The sequence below is a fragment of the Engystomops pustulosus genome, chromosome 2, assembly GCF_040894005.1.
Source record: "Engystomops pustulosus chromosome 2, aEngPut4.maternal, whole genome shotgun sequence".
NCBI classification, from domain to species: domain Eukaryota; kingdom Metazoa; phylum Chordata; class Amphibia; order Anura; family Leptodactylidae; genus Engystomops; species Engystomops pustulosus.
The window spans coordinates 144314673-144338329 of NC_092412.1; the positions used below are offsets into that span (position 1 = coordinate 144314673).

At 41.8% G+C, this 23657-nt stretch overlaps 1 protein-coding gene across 1 annotated transcript in view; it reads left to right on the forward strand.

Moving 5' to 3' along the window:
* The window catches only part of EPHA10 (EPH receptor A10), a 461510-nt gene that overhangs the window by 382308 nt on the left and 55545 nt on the right, over positions 1-23657 (forward strand). Inside the window, exons 8-9 of the mRNA XM_072136754.1 lie at positions 16624-16732; positions 17541-17596. Of these exons, the coding sequence (XP_071992855.1) occupies positions 16624-16732; positions 17541-17596 (165 nt within the window). The remainder of the gene's footprint in view (positions 1-16623; positions 16733-17540; positions 17597-23657) is intronic.

Here is a 23657-nt window from a genome sequence, read left to right on the forward strand (position 1 = left end):
GGTTGGATTTCTATTAGGCAATAACTCAGTGTCATCTCATCCGGCATAGTACTGTGCTTCCTTTGATACTTGGCTAGAAAATAGCCATAGGAGAATACAAACAGCTTCTTGAAGCCTACAGTAGCGTTCTATATATTTGATTTCTGGTTGATCTGCTGGTGGCTGTAGTTTCTGCAGTGCATGTACTTGCCAATTCTGAGCAATTTGTAGTGAGACTTGCGACCGCTGTGTTCTGCGCTTAGTGGCGCACATATCCATAGCAAAGGCTGAAGTGGCAAAATTCAGTAGGGGTTGGATTTCTATTAGGCAATAACTCAGTGTCATCTCATCCGGCATAGTACTGTGCTTCCTTTGATACTTGGCTAGAAAATAGCCATAGGAGAATACAAACAGCTTCTTGATCTTGAAGCCTACAGTAGCGTTCTATATATTTGATTTCTGGTTGATCTGCTGGTGGCTGTAGTTTCTGCAGTGCATGTACTTGCCAATTCTGAGCAATTTGTAGTGGGACTTGCGACCGCTGTGTTCTGCGCTTAGTGGCGCACATATCCATAGCAAAGGCCGAAGTGGCAAAATTCAGTAGGGGTTGGATTTCTATTAGGCAATAACTCAGTGTCATCTCATCTGGCATAGTACTGTGCTTCCTTTGATACTTGGCTAGAAAATAGCCATAGCAATAGGATAGCATTGTTTGGTTTTAAAAACTCAAAAAAAAACAAAAAACACAAAAAAAAAAAAAAAAACACAAAAAAAAACAAAAAAAAGTAAAAAAAAAAATAAAGTTATAACTCTCATTTTAAAAATGTTTAACCCGAGGGCTAGGGGTAGAGGACGAGGGCGGGGACGTGGGCGTCCAACTACTGCAGGGGTCAGAGGCCGTGGTCCTGGGCGGGGTGAGACACCACCTGCTGATGAGGGAGCAGGGGAACGCCGCAGAGCTACACTCCCTAGGTTCATGTCTGAAGTTACTGGGACTCGTGGTAGAGCACTGTTGAGGCCAGAACAGTGCGAACAGGTGATGTCGTGGATTGCTGACAATGCTTCGAGCAATTTGTCCACCACCAGTCAGTCTTCCACGCAGTCCACCCATGTCACCGAAATCGCCACTCCTCCAGCTCCTGCACCTCAGCCTCCTCCCCCCCAGTCTGCCCCCTCCCAGGAAAATTTGGCATTTGAACCGGCATACTCTGAGGAACTGTTTTCTGGACCCTTCCCACAGTCACAAACCACTTGTCCGGTTGCTGCTGAGCAATTTTCCGATGCCCAGGTTTTCCACCAGTCACAGTCTGTGGGTGATGATGACCTTCTTGACGTAGTGGAAGTGTGTAAAGAGGTGTCCGACGATGAGGAGACACGGTTGTCAGACAGTGGGGAAGTTGTTGTCAGGGCAGGAAGTCCGAGGGGGGAGCAGACTGAGGGATCGGAGGATGATGAGGTGACAGACCCAAGCTGGGTTGAGAGGCCGGGTGAACACAGTGCTTCTGAGACGGAGGAGAGTCCTCGACCTGAACAGGTTGGAAGAGGCAGTGGTGGGGCCAGACGGAGAGGCAGGGCCAGAGCTGGTGCATCAGCGCCACTGTCAACTAGTGAAGCTCCCGTGGTGAGGGCTCTTGCGGCGAGGGCTAGATCTTCAGAAGTGTGGAGGTTCTTTAAGGAAACACCGGATGACCGACGGACTGTGGTGTGCAACATTTGCCAAACCAGGCTCAGCAGGGGTTCCACCACTACTAGCTTAACTACCACCAGTATGCGCAGGCATATGAATGCTAAGCACCCCACTCAGTGGCAACAAGCCCGTTCACCTCCGGCCGTGCACACCACTGCTCCTTCCCCTGTGTCAGCTGCTAGTCAGCCCCCTGCCCAGGACCCTGGCACAAAAACCCCATCGTCGCCTCCACGATCCTCCACAGCATCCACCAGCGTTCAGCTCTCCATACCCCAGACGCTGGAGCGGAAACGCAAATATAGTGCAACCCACCCGCACGCCCAAGCCCTTAATGTGCACATCTCCAGATTGCTTAGCCTGGAGATGCTGCCCTATAGGCTAGTAGAGACCGAGGCCTTTCGCAACCTCATGGCGGCGGCCGCCCCTCGGTATTCGGTCCCCAGCCGCCACTACTTTTCCCGATGTGCCGTCCCAGCCCTGCACCAGCACGTGTCAGACAACATCATCCGTGCCCTGACCAACGCCGTTTCTGACAAGGTCCACCTGACCACGGACACGTGGACGAGTGCTGCCGGGCAGGGCCACTATATATCGCTGACGGCACATTGGGTTAACTTGGTGGAGGCTGGGACCGAGTCTGACCCTGGGGCTGCTCATATACTGCCGACGCCGAGGATTGCGGGGCCTACCTCGGTCCAGGTGTTTCAGGCCTACTATGCCTCCTCCTCCTCCCACCCCTCCTCCACCTCCTCCTCCGAACTACCATCCGTGGGCACGGCGCCATCAGTCGGTAGCTCTAGGCACAGCAGCAGTGCCGTCGCTAAGCGACAGCAGGCGGTGCTCAAACTGCTGAGCCTAGGCGACAAAAGGCACACCGCCCAAGAGCTATTACAGGGCATCACGGCGCAGACTGATCTGTGGCTGGCACCGCTGAACCTCAAGCCGGGAATGGTTGTGTGTGACAACGGCCGTAACCTGGTGGCGGCTCTGCAACTCGGCAGACTGACACATGTGCCATGCCTGGCCCATGTGTTAAATCTGATAGTGCAGCGTTTCCTCAAGACATACCCCAATCTGTCTGATTTGCTCACGAAGGTGCGCCGCATCTGTGCGCATTTCAGGAAGTCCAGCCCAGATGCTGCCACTCTCAGGGCAGCGCAGCGCCGCCTCCAACTGCCCGCTCACCGACTGTTGTGCGACGTGCCCACGAGGTGGAATTCAACACTGACCATGTTATCCAGAGTTTACCAGCAGCGCAGAGCGATTGTAGACTGCCAGATGTCAACTTCCACCAGAACTGGTAGTCAGGTCAGTCAGCTTCCTCAAGTCTACAATGAGGAGTGGACGTGGATGTCTGATATCTGTCAGGTGCTGAGTAACTTTGAGGAGTCAACACAGATGGTCAGTGGCGATGCCGCCATCATCAGCCTCACCATCCCGCTGCTTGGCCTGTTGAAAAACTCTCTGGTCAGCATGAAGTCGGAAGCTTTGCGCTCGTCACAAGAGACGGGGGAAGAATATTCCCTTGTTGATAGCCAAAGCACCCTGAGGTCTGTTTCTCAGCGCATATCGGAGGAGGTGGAGGTGGAGGAGGATGAGGAGGAAGAGGAGGAGAATGTTGGCGAGACACAAGAGGGGACCATTGTTGAGTCCTTCACTGTTCAGCGTGTATGGGCAGAAGAAGAGGAGTTGGAGGAGTTGGAGGAGGAGGAAATGGACAGTCAGGCCAGTGAGGGGAGTGAATTCTTACGCGTTGGTACTCTGGCGCATATGGCAGATTTCATGCTAGGCTGCCTATCCCGTGACCCTCGCGTTCAAAGAATTTATTCCAGCACCGATTACTGGGTGTTCACTCTCCTGGACCCACGGTACAAGCAAAATCTTCCCACTCTCATCCCTGGAGAGGAAAGGAGTGTGAGAATGCATGAATACCAGCAGGCCCTGGTGCACAAGCTGAAACAGTATTTCCCTTCTGACAGCGCTAGCGGCAGAGTGCGTAGTTCTGCGGGACAAGTAGCGAGGGAGAGTAGGCGAGCAGGCAGCTTGTCCAGCACTGGCAAGGGTACGCTTTACAAGGCTTTTGCCAGCTTTATGTCACCCCAGCAAGACACTGTCACCTGTCCCCAGTCTCGGCAGAGTAGGGCTGATCTTTACAGAAAGATGGTGAGGGAGTACGTAGCTGACCATACCATCGTCCTAAATGATCACACAGCTCCCTACAACTATTGGGGTTTCAAAGCTGGACATGTGGCACGAACTGGCGCTCTACGCCTTGGAGGTTCTTGCCTGCCCTGCCGCTAGCGTCTTGTCCGAGCGGGTTTTCAGTGCAGCTGGTGGCATCATCACCGATAAGCGTACACGCCTGTCGACTGACAGCGCTGACAGGCTGACGCTTATTAAAATGAATAAAGGCTGGATTTCTCAGAATTTCCAATCTCCACCAGGTGAAGGAAGCTCAACCTGAATAATTGATCCACTCCTCCTCCTCCTCCTCATTTTCCTCCTTCTCCTCCTCTTTGTACAGTAAAGCAGAGGAAAATGGCTATTTTTTGACAGGGCCCACTGGCTCTTGCTATAGTACTTCATGCATTTAATTTTTCTGGAGGGCCACCTACCCGGTCCTCTGTTTGAAACAATTTTTGTGAGTGCCACATACAGGCACTCAATCTATTCCATTTTTCTGGAGGGCCACCTACCCGGTCCTCTGTTTTAAAAAATTTTTGGGACTGCCACATACAGGCACTCAATCTATTCCATTTTACTGCAGGGCCACCTACCTGCTCCTCTGGTTTGAACAATTTTTGGGACTGCCACATACAGGCACTCAATCTATTCCATTTTACTGGAGGGCCACCTACCTGCTCCTCTGGTTTGAAACATTTTTGGGACTGCCACATACAGGCACTCAATCTATTCCATTTTACTGCAGGGCCACCTACCTGCTCCTCTGGTTTGAACAATTTTTGGGACTGCCACATACAGGCACTCAATCTATTCCATTTTACTGGAGGGCCACCTACCTGCTCCTCTGGTTTGAAACATTTTTGGGACTGCCACATACAGGCACTCAATCTATTCCATTTTACTGCAGGGCCACCTACCTGCTCCTCTGGTTTGAACAATTTTTGGGACTGCCACATACAGGCACTCAATCTATTCCATTTTACTGCAGGGCCACCTACCTGCTCCTCTGGTTTGAACAATTTTTGGGACTGCCACATACAGGCACTCAATCTATTCCATTTTACTGCAGGGCCACCTACCTGCTCCTCTGGTTTGAACAATTTTTGGGACTGCCACATACAGGCACTCAATCTATTCCATTTTACTGCAGGGCCACCTACCTGCTCCTCTGGTTTGAACAATTTTTGGGACTGCCACATACAGGCACTCAATCTATTCCATTTTACTGCAGGGCCACCTACCTGCTCCTCTGGTTTGAACAATTTTTGGGACTGCCACATACAGGCACTCAATCTATTCCATTTTACTGGAGGGCCACCTACCTGCTCCTCTGGTTTGAAACATTTTTGGGACTGCCACATACAGGCACTCAATCTATCCCATTTTACTGGAGGGCCACCTACCTGCTCCTCTGGTTTGAAAAATGTTTGGGACTGCCACATACAGGCACTATCCAAATTAAATTGTCTCCATAGCAGCCTCCACACGTTGTCTCCATTGCTACCTCCAAAAGTCGTCCATATAGCTGCCTCCATACATCGTCCCTTTATCAAACGAGGTGTGTCAGGCAGAAATTTGGGTTGTTTTCATGGATTCCACATCAAAGTTGTTAACTTTGTCACCACCCTGCTGTGTAATCCCCAAAATATACTGGCAAACTTTTACCATTTAGGGATATTATTTCAGCGCTTCTTGCGCATCTGTTTACATTCCCCTCACCCGGCATATCCTAAACTTATAAGAACGCTACTACACTTGATCTTATACAAAAGGTTCTTAGAAGTGCTGTTTGGGGAGTAGCCTAGAGACAGGGGCTTGGATTGGCGAAAGCTCGCCTGGCAGCGGAACGCCAGCTCCATGCGCATCATGCGCTTCTTGCGCATCTGTTTACATTCCCCTCACCCGCCATATCCCAAACTTATAAGAACGCTACTACACTTAACTTGGTGCAGGCTGGGACCGAGTCTGACCCTGGGGCTGGTCATATACTGCCGACGCAGAGAATTACGGGGCCTACCTCGGTCCAGGTCTCAAAGGCCTACTATACCTCCTCCCACCCCTCCTCCACCTCCTCCTCCTCCGAATTACCATCCGTGGGCATGGCGCCATCAGTCGGTAGCTCTAGGCACAGCAGCAGTGCCGTCGCTAAGCGACAGCAGGCGGTGCTGAAACTGCTGAGCCTAGGCGATAAAAGGCACACCGCCCAAGAGCTATTACAGGGCATTCCACATCAAAGTTGTTAACTTTGTCGCCACCCTGCTGTGTAATCCCCAAAATATACTTGCAAACTTTTACCATTTAGGGATATTATTTCAGCGCTTCTTGCGCATCTGTTTACATTCCCCTCACCCGGCATATCCTAAACTTATAAGAACGCTACTACACTTGATCTTATACAAAAGGTTCTTAGAAGTGCTGTTTGGGGAGTAGCCTAGAGACAGGGGCTTGGATTGGCGAAAGCTCGCCTGGCAGCGGAGCGCCAGCTCCATGCCAAGATCCAACTAACATAGTTTTAACTGCAGCACCTTTAATCTACTACTAGTTCACTGCCTCCATACATGGTCCCCTTATCAAACGAGCTGTGTCAGGCAGAATTTTGGGTTGTTTTCATGGCTTCCATGTTAACTTTGTCGCCACCCTGCTGTGTAATCCACAAAATATACTGGCAAACTTTTATCATGTACCGATATTATTTGAGCGCTTCTTGCTCACCTCCTTTGGTTCCTCTCTGCCACCCATTGGTTTGAAGCCTGAGTCCATTTAGGGTATGTCGCCATGCCACTCTCTAGCCTGCTGCCGCTGCCTCTGCATGCCGTCCCCTATAGTGTCAGGGTCAATTATTGGATGTTTTAGATGCTATCTAGCTTCATTCTGTCACTCTGTCATGGCCATGCTGTTGCCCATAATTTTGGCATAATGGTGCGATTATGCAGCCTCAGAGGCATCCATGCATGCTGCCCCTGCTGTTTCCTGTCCATTTCCGTGGTGTTTCCATCCTTTTCTGAGGTTCCCAGGTGTTTGGCCAAGCTTCCCTGTGCAGAGCCTTGGTCCCCTTGAAAAATGCTCGAGTCTCCCATTGACTTCAATGGGGTTCGTTATTCGAGACGAGCACTCGAGCATCGGGAAAAGTTCGTCTCGAATAACGAGTACCCGAGCATTTTAGTGTTCGCTCATCTCTACTCAACATCTATTTGGAAGGGTAGATGGAAATACTAGGTGAAGAAGCATAGAAGTGCTAAAAAGATGGGTTTTCTTGTTAAGTTTGAATGTTTAGAAGGTGGGGTAAAGTCTGACATGTTTTGGTAGAGATTTCCATGGCTGATTTATAAAGAGTGGAAAGCCATTCATATCACTTCCATTTGTCTCATGGCTTTACATCATAATTCCATTAAGTATGTATAAAGAGGACTCACATACTGAGCCCTATTTATACATGGTGGTTGTTGGCTCCATTATAAAGGCCGGCAGCTCATGGGCGCCGCCATCTCGGATGCGATTGTTACTCCAATGAGGTCATCAGGAAGCAATGATGCATTTCAATGGCAGACTGGAGTCTGTATGAGACTCCAGGACCTGTCATTTGGTAGGATCTATAACAGTGCTCTGGAGGCCGGAGGCACACTGTTATAGCTCCATTGCAAATTCCACATATACTGCAATACAGTAGAATTGCAGTATAATGTAAGAATGATCAGACACCCTATGGTTACAGTACCCTTGAGGGGTTTTAAAAGGTTGTACAGAACCCAAAATGGTAGCAATAAAAACATAATGAAATCCATCTAAAATTACACAGTACACAGCTCCAGAATATGGCAAAATGAAGAAAATAAAATTCTACAAAAAGGTTTTCATTTTGTAAAATCTATAAAAACATAATAAAACCTATACATTTATTTGTATATATACATTTATTATAAATTTATATTTGGTAGTTCAGCAATCATATCAAACAAAGAAATAAAGGAGAGGTGTCATTTGGAGCATACAGTAAAAACTGTAAAAACTAAATGGCACAATTGTATTTGTTATACAATTTCACTGCATTTGGAATTTGCTTCCAGCTTCCCAGTAACCAACATGGCAAATAAAATGCCATCACTAGGAAGCTCTGCAAACATAAATAAAAAAGTCATGGATTTTTAAAGACAGGGAGTGAAAAATGGAAATGCAAATCGAGACGCATAAAAAGAAAGTGGCCTGGACCTTGAAGTGTTAAATTTCTTTCCTCTGGAGTAACTTTTTTATAAGCGTGAGCAGTAAATTACTTTAGCTGAATCTCTTGCCACAGTATCTAACAGAAAGTATAATTCTTTGGATTTTACAGTGGACCTTTTTATATCTTATCTTTGAGTTTTGATCAGATTCTAATTCTAGTTTTCTATATATCTCAACTTGAATTAGTTTATTCATCCAATTCCTTCTCTCATTTTTATTTGCCACTGAAAGAAAATAAGATTAACATACATGCTGCGCAGGGAAAGAGCCAACTTTTAACCTCTGCTTCCTGGAGGCAAGGGCCTACTGTGCTGGATAATAAATCTGGCCTTCTAGAAAAGACATCTTCTATTTCTGTTAATCAATTCCGATCATGCTAATTCAGTCAGAAAGCTAATGTTCACTTCAGGAGCAAACAAATGTCTGCCAGACAAAAAAAAAAAAAGTTCAGATTTAGACATCGATGTCACCTACTGCTATTGTTCTCTTACGTATCTGTAAGAATTGAGTTACATTAAATTATATTCACTATTTGGCACATTAGATGCTAAAGTTTCAATATACATTAGAAAGTTTCAATATTCTATGGTAAAGGAAAAAAACACATTTTAATCTCCTGGAAAACTTTTTTTTAGACCTTCAAAGAAACCTACATGAATGTTTATGTCTGCTTTCTGTAGAATATGCTATTTTAAAATAATCCATAATGACAATGAACTCTAATTATTCTGTTTATACTTTAATTAAGCGGCTTTTATCTCGCACACACTGTTGTATCTTTACATCCAAAACTATAACTACATTCCATAACTTCATTATAGAATGTACATAAATATATCTTACACATTATGGCAATTAGCACAAAATAATTTAATGTCCCTTTATTCTTGGCCTGCTCTGTAAACTGAGCTTTTATAGCTTGTTAATGTACATCATAATTACTAAGAAAAGAGAACTGTTAATAGCAAATGTACAGCTTAATATTGATAGTCAAATTTTTGCCTCATAGGAACATTATCCTGAGCATATAGTCATCAGTATAAATCTAGTATAAATTCTCCCACAAGTTTTATAACTAGAAGCAACAGCATGCACCACAACAAGTTATTCTGTGGCTGTAGGCTCTATGGAGCATAGTTGTGGCAACATGAAACCTAAACAGAGGCTTAGCCTACCGGTGGTGTTGAGCAGGGCCGCTACCTCCACTGGACCTGCTCCAGCAAGTGTCGGGGCCCAGGGCTGCTGAGGAGCCCACATAAGGCTTTACATAAGGAATCCATTGGGGTGAGGGAGGCTGTACCTAATGAATCCATAGGGGTGAGGGGGATTTATATAAAATAACCATGGGGGAGGTGCTGTTTGGGAAAATAAACTAGGGAATAATTTGAGGAACAGGAGAATGTTTTAGTTTGCAAATTTTTGTAACCGCCATGTGAGTTCACTGCAAAGGGGCCCACGGAGGCTCAGTCACCCAGGGGCCTACTGAAACCTGGAGCCAACCCTGGCATTGGGGGCAGTCCACACCCTGGGAGTTTAGGGTCCCCACTTCCCAGATTTCAAATCTGTGCCCACACAATGCAGATACGGATGCATGCTGTGGTTTCCATTTTCCAGGACCTGTGGTAGTACTTTAATTGCTTCAATAGGCACAAAATAAGCAAGGTCTGTGTTTTTTCTGTCTTTGTATTTTTGTCTGTCTGTATCCTTTGTCACTCTTTAAAGGGGTTAACCACTTTAAGTATATTCCAGCAAATAACTGATACAGTATGTGAAATAAAAAGTTGCTGTATCAATTCTGCATGGTCTCCAAGATCTCTACTTGTTTTCTGTTTTCTTTCATGCAACAACAAGCTTCATTGTTCACTTCATGTAATGTCACACACGTGCATGGCTTGTTCTAACACACAATGTAATTAAAGCTGTACTATCAGAACAGTACTACCAGAAAAGTACTTTTGCTAGGTAGTATAACATTTTGTGCCATGTGCTTGGAATATGCTATTGCAACTTTTCTGTAGCAATATATAAGGCACTAGCTGTCACATATATGGTATGGGAATGTTAAACCACATGCACAGTATGTATAATGTTGTCATTGGGGTAGAGAAATATTGTATGCACTTGGATCTAGAAATTACCTATGAAAGGTTCCACTTTATAGCATATTGATTGAGATACAATTACTGATGTTGGTAAGTACCACAGTAGAGTTCAGACCCACAGATGGTACTTATACTGCAGGCATATTAGGTTATTATTATCACTCACTGTTTAGTAGTTAGAAATCTAGCAAGTGTGGTTACTGCAAGTACCTGCTACTAAGGTGTGCCATTCTGAGGCCTTGGGCTATGACCACAAGCTCCACCCTGAGCTGCAGTCATCATCTGTCTTGGGTTTAGGAGACCAGCCCTCTTTTTGCAAGAAGAGGTTTGTGACCAATAGGTAAAGTAAGTTCACCTTAAACATGGTATCCACAGTGGTCCTATTGCCTCCAAATCAATGATAGAGTGGAGTTCCACAGTAAAAATTACTGAGGAAAACAGATGAAAATAGACGTATGTTGACTAAAAGTGAGAAACTCTGCCAAGTGAAGGTGAAACAGAGTAAGGGAGAGCTCTGAGTGCTCACAGAGGAAGAAGTGTCTAGGCTCTTTTACTCTGCTCACCCCACTATCTGCATCAGTAACCCCATCATGCCACATTTCATATAGTCTCTCTCTCCCTCATCACCTTCTTACCTCACTAAAATCTTTAACCTCTCTCTCTACTGGTGTGGTTCCCTCTTTTTTCAAGCATGCTGTTATTACCCCCATACTAATACAGTCTGTGCCAATCATTGCACTGGTTGCATGTCTGTTTTCAAATACAGTCTAAAATAATCTCCATTATCCACAAAGCTCTGTATGATGCTGCACCTCCCTAACTCTCCTATCTTATCTCAGTTTATCGCCCGACCCGTGCTCTGCCAGTGATCTTAGATTATTCTCTACCTTAAGTCAAACCTCTCACTCCCTTCTTTAGGACTTCTCTCAAGCTCCACCTATTTTCTGGAATGCCCTTCACTGCACTATCAAACATTCAAAGTTTCAAACATGCTCTTAAAATCCATCTCTTTAGGCAAGCCTATCACACTCGCTAACTGTATGAAATTTCAACTCTCTTTACTAACCCATCCTGTTTCCTCCTCCCATCTGGTATCCGGCAAACTCCAGATACCAAGCTACAGGTTTCTCTACAGTCCCATTTACCTTGGACCTTGTATATAATATGGAAGCTGATGGCTGGTTCAAACAGCAGCATCTTTATTTATTGAATTATTTTATTCTGTTGCATTATCAAGAATGGCTGGACCATTGTACAAGCTCTAATACCTCTTGTGTCACCCCCTCATCCTTATAGACTGTAAGATTTTGCAAGCAGGACCCTCACTCCTATTGTTTGATATGACTGTTTGTACTCTGTACTGTAGTATTTTATTTGTATATGTCCCCTATGAGTTGTAAAGCTCTAGAGAATATGGTGCGCTATAAAAATAAAGAATATTATTATTATTGTTACACATTGGATGGTTGATATAAAACAGAGCTTTGATAGATTGTTAAAATGTGAAGCAGAGACTGTGCTTGACAGGTTGTGCTGGAGTTGATGAAACCAGTGCTGCGGTTCAAGTCACTTTTTCCCTCTACTTTAAACTGCCATGTTGCCCTGTAGGAACTCATGGCAATTGCCTTCCTGTGTTTAAAGCTGGACCTTAGTCACAGTACCAATGGTACTGTAGGGAACAGTAAGTATGGCATCATATTATAATTGCTCCTAGCTTATTCATTAACTAAAACAAGGCTAAGGCCCCTTTCACACTTGAGTTTTTCACGCGCGTTTTCTGCGCGTCCTTTTGACGCGCAGAACTTGCATTGCACTCTGACCTATTGTAACCAATGGGTCTTTTCAGACTTGCATTTTTTTTTCACGCACACACGCGTGTTTTTTTTAACGCGCGTTTAAATCTCGACATGCTCTACTTTTGCAAGTCACGCGCGTGAAAAACGCACCATACAAGTCTATGGAGATGCATCGAAAATGCATTGCACCCTGAGACACTTGCAAGTGCAATGGAAGTGCAATGCGTTTTTCACGCATCAATTGCCATAGCAAAGATAGAGATCAGACCTGAGTCCATTTCACGCACATTTTCTGCACGTGAAAAACGCATTGAAATTGCATTGAAAACGCGCGTGAAAAACAGAGACACTGAAGAAACTCTGACTGAAAACTGATTGCACTCTGATGCAAAATGCGCGTTTTTCACTGACCAAACCCTGATCGCATCCTGATCAAACTCTGACGTGATATGCAACGCAAACGTGGAAGGGGCCTAAGCAACAATCGTATCACACATTGTGATAGAGGTAGGAGCTTAAAGTGCAAAAAAAATCTGGCATTGTAAAATGTTTCATGATTTCAAAATCAGGTGAGCATTGAACTATAAAATGTGTGGTTAACATTATTACCCATAATTATCTATTAGTGCTTGTATTTTTCACAGTCCTGCTGCAACATACAAAATGGTATAGATGCACATCTCTGAGGGCTGTTACCTAAGGAGTCTACATAGACTCTACATTTGAGAGTATAGGTATCATACAGTAAACCGACAGGGGGAAGTATCTGAGTTCCAGTTACTCACAGCAGCCTATCAGAGCTCACATTTTCCCGCAGAAGTTTATAAATGGAAGCTGAGCTCAAATTTTTTATAAACAGCTAGATACAAAAACTGATGCAAAACACTTAAAATCCATTCAAGTGTATTCCACAATATATAAAATAATGTAAGTATTCTAAACCTAAAATGTTTCGGGACACTTAAAAAATCATTTTTATCATGGTTTTTATGTAGGAAGTTAAAATAAGATGCAGTTCTACCTGTTTTACTTGGCAACTGCAGAGTGTTGGTCTTGTAATCTGAACTAAAGCTGCTGCGACGAGGTCATGGATTAACCAGGGCAAGGATTTGATATCAATTTGGAATAGAGCAGATTATTTGGGGCAAGTGGTCTTTATCTGCTGAGAAATTGTATGTATGTATGAAAACCTCTCATTTTGTTCCATTAAAAGGCTCCAAAGCCACGAGAGTGGCCGCTCACACACAGTTTGTTTAAAGGCCATGGCAGTGACACGCATGACAAAAATATTGTTGTCTGAGAAAGGGATGATTTCCATTTAAACAGACACCACCGTTATAAATGAAAGGTTGGAATGATAGCTTGCTCAGTATGAATTTTACAGATTGTGCTTAACGGGGCCTTAAATTGCATCCGTTTACTGCTCAAGAGACATTTTCAGAATGAATTGAATCCAATAAAATTTTTATGGAAAAAAGTGTAGCTGCCTAGAACCTTCTCATGCAAACATTGGGTGTCAGAAAATTAATGAATAAGAAAAGCATTCAGATGTCATCATTGTAATATGGTCCTGTGATAAACAGAAATATTTTCTCATGTCATCCAATATGAATATGTGAGTACTACGGAAGCCAGAAAGATTCATTTTAATATTTTAGTAGAGTAATTTTGAAATACAACTTTCATTAAATTGGTCCTGTCTTAGGGGCAGAATCTTGCTTTATGTTTATTTACAGGCTCTTCATGGATCATTCTGACAGTTATTTGATCTTTTTAGATCTCGCAATTATGTGTTATGCTACATAGCTTTCAGCCTCAAATATCAACATTCTTCTCCACTATCTTAGTGTGAAATCTTTTTTAATGTTAAATCGTGTCCAAAATATTTAAAGGATCCTTCAAAAGACAAAAAAAAATCTTACCATTTCCTTCCCTAGTATGGGGAAAATATTAGAGATAAGTGATCTGCATTATGGGACATTAAATACAGATGGGGCTTTTGCTGAAATAGAAAACCAGATCATTTTGTTCAATTTCAGGCATTCTCTTTAGTGTTATGTAAACTGCCAGCAATTGCAATTATTCCCCCTTTCGAACCATCTCCAAGGCCAAGGATTAGTGGAGAGACGTAAAGGGAGCATGGCTGCTGGTGGAGTGGGCCAGGTAGGACTGGTTATAGCAATATATATGCTTTGCCAGAGCTTTTTGATGTATCTGACAGTGGCTGGGAACTTTGTCTTGCATCGGTGCAAACTGGGAAGTACACAATGATGCTATGGTTTTTTTTATCAGACAGCCATCTACACTCAGTTTGCTGCCGTAGGATGTCTTTCATATAATATATTACAAAGTTGTTCACCCTGTGATGCCATCTTTCTGTCAAATACATATCATAGTATCATAGTTTATACGGTTGAAAAAAGACACTTGTCCATCAAGTTAAACCAAGGAAGGGAAGGGATTGGATGAGGAAGGGATTTAGGGGAAACAATTCTATATAACATAACCATCAATGTTATTTAGGTGTAAAAAGGAATCTAGACCCTTCTTGAGGCTTTTCCACAGATTGACAGTTCTCATAGTAAAAATGCCCTGTCGCCTCTGGGGATTAAACCTTGTTTTTTCCAGATGGAGACAGTGCCCCCTCGTCTTTTGATTTGATTTAATCTGAAACAACTTACCACCATATTTTTTGTATGGACCATTCATATATTTAAATAAATCAATCATGTCCCCTCGTAGTCGTCTCTTTTCCAGACTAAATTCCACCCTTATTAACACCTTACCTACCTAGGACGTAAATACACATCCAGGTTCACAGGTATTTCCCACCCTGAACATGTATTTACACCCTGCACTGCTGTTACCGATGACAATTGTTAATGGTGAGAGCAGTGCGGAAGCCCGACTGTATGCAACTATTGGGCTCCTGCAGTAACGCCTGAAATTGTGATAGCAATGATCCCAGCTGTTTAACCCTGTTTCACAGCATCACTTATAGAGCTTCTGCATATGCCCCTTTCAAAATTGCCCTCCCTCCCCCCCGAGCACCAATTTCCCCCAAATGCCACATAAACAAACAGTACATATAAAATATTGCCTCATCCGTAACAACCTGTACAATAAAATAAAATCATTACTAAACCAGTACAATGAACACTGTAAATAAATAATTAAGAAAACATGCAAAAATTTGGATTATTGTGCATCCAACCAAACAAAAAAAACTATAGAAAATTATCAAAAATTTCCATTTACACCACAATGATTCCAATAAAAAAGTACAACACATAATGCAAACAATAAGCCATAACACAGCTCAATCAACAAAAAAAACCCAAATGTTATGCCTCTTAGAAGGCAACAATGCAAAAACGAGTGATTTATCTCTCCGCTATATAAATGGAATATCACCATCATTGTAATGACCCATAGAACATAAATATATGATGATATTTATGCTATATGTATAGAACAAAAAATAAAAGTAAAAAAATCTGTATCAGAATAAGTTTTTTTGCATTTCTGCCAAAAAGGTTAATAAAATGTTATCAATGGGGTATATCTACCTCAAAAATAGTGTTACTATACTCCTTAAGGAGTTTAGTTTCAAATTGGGTCACTTTTTAGGAGTTTATTTTGTCCTGGTATGTTATAGGCTCAGCAAATGGTGCAAAACGCCTGAAATTTGTTTCAGCAAAATTTGCCCTCCAAAAGTGTGATGGCGCTCCTTCCCTTCTGCGCCCTGTTATGGACCCATGCAGTGGTTTACATCCACCTGTGGCTATATTCACTTTGCCATACTCAAGAGAAACTGAACAAAAAATGTGAGATGTGTTTCATTTTATCGTGCATGTAAATTTTAGGGCTAAATAAATATTTTATTGTCAAAATTTGAAAATTCCTTTTTGGAATTTGGAACCTCCATTTTGTTTCATTTTTATTTTATGTTTTGAATTGTTGAGGGATGCAATTTAAAAATGTGCTACTTTTTTGTGGAGTTTCTAATAAATAGAACTTTTAAAAACCCCTATAAATATGAAAAGGCTTCTAAAATAATTGAATCTTACATTTTCATGAAAATCTGGAAAATTGCTAATCGCTTTGTACGCCTCTCAACATCCTAATAAAAAACATAACAAAACATAAAATGATGAATTTGGCATATGGTTAATGTTAGTTAGCAACTAATTTAGTATGATAAGCATAAGATTTAGAAAGCAGAAAATCACAAATTTTTCAAAAATTTCACCAAGTTTTACATTTATTTCATAAATAAACGCAAAACATTTCAACAAAAATATACCACTAAGGTCAAGTACAATATGTCATGAAAAAAATCTGAAAATCACGTTGGTAAGTTCGATTGTCCTAAAGTTATAATCGTATATAGTAACACTTAATTTGCCTCTGTTTGATGGATGGAGTCTCATGTATATGTTTGTCTGGTTCCATCATGTGTTTTACACCCAAATATCCAAAGAAATGCTTCGGTCATGGATGTTTTATCTATTAACTTCTCTACCATTGCCAAATGCCTTAAAAATATAGAATTGCAACATGAATCAGAGTTCAATTTGCTATATATTTTTGCCTTACTTTAATGAGCACACTTTACATCGTCTTTTTCACATAGTTTTTTTGCTTTTCATTGCAGTGGCCCTGGCGTCCAGTGAACAGAATCCGCTAATTATCATAGTGATAGTGTCAGTGGCAGGATTCATTGTGCTGCTCTCCATGGTAATAGGACTCATGATATGGAGGAGGTAAGACAATATGTTGCCAGATAGTACTAATAGTCTAGCAAATTATCTATTGATTTATACTGGTTTACACACATGTATGGTATGACTAATTCCAACCACAAATAACATTGATTACACGGTGAAAGCCGCAACAGATAGATTTCACTTGAAGATAATTGTTGCCATTGTAGATTTGTTTTACTAATTGAAAAGCCAAAACAAGGAAACAAAGTTATAAAGAGTCATTCACTTCTGATGAGAAATTCCTCTGTATTAACTTTTCATATTCTACTGATCTCAGTCAGTATATTGAATATTTATAAAAGCTTGCAGTGAGAAAATCCTGATTTTTTTGTCCTTTGTAGGTTACATGGAGATTTTGTTCCTTTTACTGTATGATTGTTTTATTCTAAAAATAAAGGAAAAATCTAAAATACAAAAAAGTTCAAAGTTACTCTTACTAGAATGAAAGTGAAATTGGTTTTCAGTTCACACATAACATGCACTGTGAATTGGGAAGTCTGTTAACTGCAGATGAATCTGCTCAACTTGCAGTAGAAAAGCATTGGGCATGCGTTGAAAGGCAATTGTGTAGGGATCACAGCAGGGCTAGCTGTGGACAGTCCTTGTTAGGGTGGGAGTCAATGGGAAGTAGGTTTATCCTTACATAGGGTGAAGTTAAGCAGCTGCTATTTGGGCGGCACATTAAAATACCTGTAACTTGAAGGCTTCATCTGCCTTCATTCCACACAACTATTTTATGGTTATTTATATTGTTTCACACTCATCCAATGCAGTTTTAAGTAAACATTTTCCTCCCATTCTACAGGCAATGCGGCTATAGCAAAGCCAGTCAGGATGGAGATGAAGAACTCTACTTTCATTGTAAGTAAGCTGTAAATTATTTTATTAAGAAATGTAAAATATATACAAGATATTTGATATACAAAGACAACAAATTAGCAGAAAATTCACAATTATTTTTAATAGTGTGTTTTTGTGTATTATTCTTTGAGTTTAATCATATTTAGTAGTGTACATATTTTTTTTTATTTGTGTTTTTAACTTTAAAAGTAATATAAAGAACTCAATTATATAATACTGTCAACCACAAAGATCATACAGCTCTTGAAGGAAACCTGTCACTACACTTGCACATATACAGCCAGTGACAGGTTCCTATAGGGCCCTATTCACTAACGGACACCCTTCTTTTAGTTAAAAATTGTTTTGCTTACATCCACATAAATCACCTTTTATCTTATATTACCTGGCATCAGATGGGGCGTGTCCTGCTTGTCTGGTCCCTCCCATCTAATCCTCCCCAGGCCTTATGCCTCCTTACTGTTCACAGTTCATGTCATGTGACCAGAATGACATCATCTCAGGTACTTTAGTCTCTTAATAATAGCAAACTGTACCCCATGGATGTAGCTGACCACATGGAGTCACAGCTGCCTCCATGGACTTCTACTCCTCTCCATCCTCCATTGAGGCTGCTGTGATTTCATGTGATCACATACATGGTGTACAGTTTGCTATTCTTTGAAGGATGAAGGAACTGCTATGATGTCACTGGTCACGAATGTCAAGAATGTAATAAAAGGCACCGCGTAAAAAAAATTACACAATATTTCCCATCTGTACATAGAGCTTTATATGTGTATAGTTGAATATTAGCAGACTGTCAAGGCAGAGATTTGAACAGATTTTGTCAGAATAATGGGGCGTGGTTCACTGCCAGCCTGGGAGAGAGAAGAGTCACAGATACCAGCCATGAGTCAGAAAAACATCTGTAATCAAGTTACAGTGTCTCACTGGCAGCTAATTTTATGTTATATGGAGAAAACTTGTTAGCAGGCATTGTTAGTCAGGGTGGTCAAAATCTGGTGACAGGTCCCCTCAAGGTCCCATACATCTAATGTATGTGGAAGGCCCGTTACTATCCAGACATATTTTAGAAGTAAGTTATGTATGTTAAAACTCACATCCTTTTCTTTGTAGGTGAACAACATATTTTGTTCCTTCTTTCCACTGATTACAGATGCATTCTAAAAGAGAATGGGGCTGGAGTCTAAAGTCTAATGGTTGACACATTTAGTGCACGCCATGCCAGAATTATTAAGAGGTTTGAAATCCAAATTGAAATTGAAAGTCAAGACTAGCATAGATTTCAACTACAACTGAAAAAATCTGACATAAGTAATAGTGAATTTGCCTGGCCCATATCGTTCCACATCTTGCCATGTCTACTTTTTTTTGTTATATTCCACACATAGCGCAAAATGGCAAAACACTTTTTCTCAGGGAGGTATTGTAAAAGAGAAATCATGCCTCTTGTGACTCGGTACCAGCTACTTTTTTCAAATTGATTTAATAAAGATATCAGCGATGGGTTTTTATAATATAAACTGAATGGGAAAAACTGTGAAAGGTTCAGTGGAAACCTGATGACAGGGTTTCCATTTAAAGGGGTTTTCCCCCAGGGGATAGGGCCTAACTTGCTGATCAGTGGGGGTCTCAGTGTTGAGACCCCGCAGATCATGGAAACGAGGGGTCTGACCACCCACTCACGACTCCTCAGACTAATGGAGCAGACAGCTGCGCATGACTGTTCTGCTCCATTAATTTCTACTTAGCTTCCGAAAAATGCTGAACGCTGCGCTCACCAATCTCCGTCAGCTCCATAGATATTAATGGAGTAGAACGGTCATGCCTGGTTGTCTGCTCCATTACTCTTATGGATCAATGAGGGGACAGTCAGACCCCTTGTTTTCACGATCTGCTTGGGTCTCAGCACTGAGACCCCTAATGATCAGCAAGTTAGGACCTATCCAATGGATAGGGCCTAACTTGTCTTCGTGGGAAAACCCCTTTAGGTCAAATAAGTTCAAACTAGTTTTAAACATTTGTATTCTGACCATAACCAATGGGAAAAAATATATATGCAGGCTGATTACTACTCTTAAACTGTTTCTGAATTAAAATCTATTAAACAAGCCTTATAGGACAATATTAGGACAATATAATCTTTGAATCATGAAAGCAACCCTATAACTCAGTGAAAAAATTGATGAAGATAAAGGAAGAGGTGAAAAGAAAAGGACAAGTAGAGGAAAATAAGTAAAGAGTTGAGCAGTGGGATGATTTCAGTTTTTACTGTCATAGTGACCCATCTGTGGCAGAGTAGGGGACTCATGCAGTCTGAAAAATGTTCTACAGTTTATGCATAAGTTACAGTATGTTTCTAGCAGATGGATGTCAGGATATATGCCTAATTTATGAGGAAGCATAAGATATCAGCACCACTTTAATATGGTTCAGAAAAGATTAAGAATGTTGTAGGACACAACAATCTTGATAAATCTTCCCTCCCTTATAAATTACATTGAATACTTTTATCTGTTAATTTGTTGATCTAAATACTATACCTAAACCAGTACTTCTTTTTTTTAAATAAATTTGACTGAAAAAGGAGGCCCCAGAAAATAATACTCTTATTTCCATAACTGTACTGGCTGATAAAACATTCCAGAATACGATAGCATCTTTTTGAGTTTTACAACTTGATAATCTCATCCATTTGTAGTAAACTTTTTACAGCCTAAATTATTTTGTTAGTAATAAGAATAAGTTTCTAATACATTGTAAATGAAACCAGTAAAATGAGCTATTTATTTTAAGTTGCAATGAGACTTAATGTTTTTTTTAGAATTCAATATATTCATGATGTATGCGTATGCAGGCGCCTGCTCAGGCTTCCTTCTAAACATAGTCAACACAGTCAATCAGAATGTGTTTAAGACACTTGGTGTTGTTAGAATTCGGCGCAGTCTTCTTGTGCTGTCAGCTTTCCTCGCTGCACGGTATGAAGCTTTGTCTTTGTGGGACATCTCTGGGTTATCAAGACACTATGATTTCAGACAGGACTTGTCAAAGATAGGGCAGATATGAGAGGGGATAACTTGATTTGATTTTTGGCGTCTGTCATGTCAGTTTGCCATCTTCTGCTCCCTGAAGCATTTCTCCGGCAGTCCTTGCCTCTTTCCATTTCCGAGGCGCACAGTCTTATTAGAACTGCTTTTGGTTCCCAAGTCTTTCCATTGTTTATAATAAATTGCTGCTTTTTTTACCATCAGTAACATTGAGGAGATGATTAAGAAGAAATTAATATCTACATAATAAAATACGGTATATGTATGGCAAATATTAGTAAATATCACAGTAAGGCATTAATGATCTGTTCTAATGATGCACAAGGTGCAGATGTTCAGGAATTAATATAAGATTAAGGTCTTATACATGGTCATCGGGATACAGATTTATTTATTAATAAGCAGTACAAAAAATATGGTCATAACTTAAAATAAACTACATCTTCTGCATTACTTTCTGATGCTTAGCAAAAAGTCGGAAAAATGTATTCATTTTTGTATTTATATTTATTTCTCTGCATCCTCCCACAATTCCATGTGCTGCAGCTGTTTGCTAGATGTATAATGATGGTTCATGAATATCCTGCCAAATTTTCTTTGACATGTACACAGGCAAAGTGTAAAGGGAAAAGAAGTATAGAAAACAATTTAAAGTTTTCCTAGCATAAAAAAGTTTGTTTAAGGCAAGCGAAATATTTTAGATGGTTTTTGTCATCAAAAATTATCTGACGAAATGTTTTAATTAGACTATGTTCCTGCACTATACTCTTCCCGATGTGAAATAGTGGAATGACACCTCTCCCTACACACCAAGTCTTGAACTCTTATAAAGCCAAGAATGTGCCCATATACAAACGCTCAAAAACCATGCATATAAAACTACAAACAAATTGACAAATCAAAATAAAGAAATTGATTTAGTTATGTATTGTATTGTATGCATTAGAAAATAGTAGAACAGAAAACAGCTACAGAGTTAAGGTGTTAAATTAAAACCTTAGGCGAACAACATCGTTATAGTACGCTGTGGTGCTGTAGGGGCTATATAGAGGGCTGGTGCTAACTGTAATATACAGCTGCTGTTAACTGCCACAATTGTCTGCTATAAAAAGCGGGAAGAATGGAGGCCATAATATCATATGAGAGACATACATGTGTCTTGTGAATCTGTCACCATTAAACAGAGATGTTAGGGATAAATCGATTAACACCTTAGCGCTCCGCGCCGTAGCTGTACTGCGCAGCTTCCGACGATTAGCGCTCAGCGCAGTACAGCTACGGCGCGAGCGCATAGGATTTTAGAATTGTCACCACGTCTCGCGACGTGGTGACATCGGGACGAGAATTGGGTGACAGAGGCAGGAGGAGTTCCTGTCTCCGTCACCCGACCAATCAAATCGGTCCCGCCCGCCGATCGCCGTGATTGGCCAGTCAAACCTGACTGGCCAATTACAGCGATTTTGGGCTGAAAAACGTGCTTTTAGCCCTTTCCTCTTCCTCCAGCGGCACCATTTTGGTTTGGTATCGCTGGAGAGAGGAAAGAGCGTTACTGTGTGCACCAAAATACACTTTTACACTATAAATAGTGTTCTGATCCTTATCTGATCCCTATTGTTCCCTACAAATTCCCATCCTATCTGTTTTTTCCTGTGTCCTGTGTGTTCCCTGTGTGATCGCCTTGTGTGATCCCACGTGTCTTCCGTTTTTCCCTGTCTGTCCCTTCTGAACCCAAACGCACTTTTCAGTGCGCTGTGTTAGCGTTGTTCTGCACTGGACGCACTTTTCAGTGCGCCGTGTGAATAGCGCTGCACAGAATCTTTAGCAGTCTTAGCGGTAGTTAGTTTGTCTTAGGGCAAGCTAGGTGCATTTGTAGCGCCTTTTTGCGCGGTGCACATAGGTTTTTTTTCGGTGCCTGGTAATATTTTTTTCCAGAGCGCCGTAGGTGTACCCGTACGTAGCTACTTTTTGTGTGTGCCATCTGTGCGGCTGGTCCGTGTGGTTTGGTGTGCATTCTCTTTTTTTTTGTGTGCTATCTGTGCGGCTTGTCCGTGTAGTTTAGTGCGCATTATTTTTCTTGTGTGCTATCTGTGCGGCTTGTCCGTGTAGTTTAGTGCGCATTATTTTTTGTGTGCCATCTGTGCGGCTGGTCCGTGTGGTTTGGTGTGCATTCTCTTTTTTTTTTTGTGTGCTATCTGTGCGGCTTGTCCGTGTAGTTTAGTGCACATTATTTTTTTTGTGTGCTATCTGTGCGGCTTGTCCGTGTAGTTTAGTGCGCATTATTTTTTGTGTGCCATCTGTGCGGCTTGTCCGTGTGGTTTGGTGTGCATTCTCTTTTTTTTTTTGTGTGCTATCTGTGCGGCTTGTCCGTGTAGTTTAGTGCACATTATTTTTTTTGTGTGCTATCTGTGCGGCTTGTCCGTGTAGTTTAGTGCGCATTATTTTTTGTGTGCCATCTGTGCGGCTTGTCCGTGTGGTTTGGTGTGCATTCTCTTTTTTTTTTGTGTGCTATCTGTGCGGCTTGTCCGTGTAGTTTAGTGCACATTATTTTTTGTGTGCCATCTGTGCGGCTTGTCCGTGTGGTTTGGTGTGCATTCTCTTTTTTTTTTTGTGTGCTATCTGTGCGGCTTGTCCGTGTAGTTTAGTGCACATTATTTTTTGTGTGCCATCTGTGCGGCTTGTCCGTGTGGTTTGGTGTGCATTCTCTTTTTTTTTTTGTGTGCTATCTGTGCGGCTTGTCCGTGTAGTTTAGTGCACATTATTTTTTGTGTGCCATCTGTGCGGCTTGTCCGTGTGGTTTGGTGTGCATTCTCTTTTTTTTTTTGTGTGCTATCTGTGCGGCTTGTCCGTGTAGTTTAGTGCACATTATTTTTTGTGTGTGCCATCTGTGCGGCTTGTCCGTGTAGTTTGGTGTGCATTATATTTTTTTTTTTTTGTGTGCCTGCTAGACGGTTTATCCGTGTAGTTTGGTGCACATTATCTAATTTTTCTAGTTCTCTATTTTTTTTGTGTGC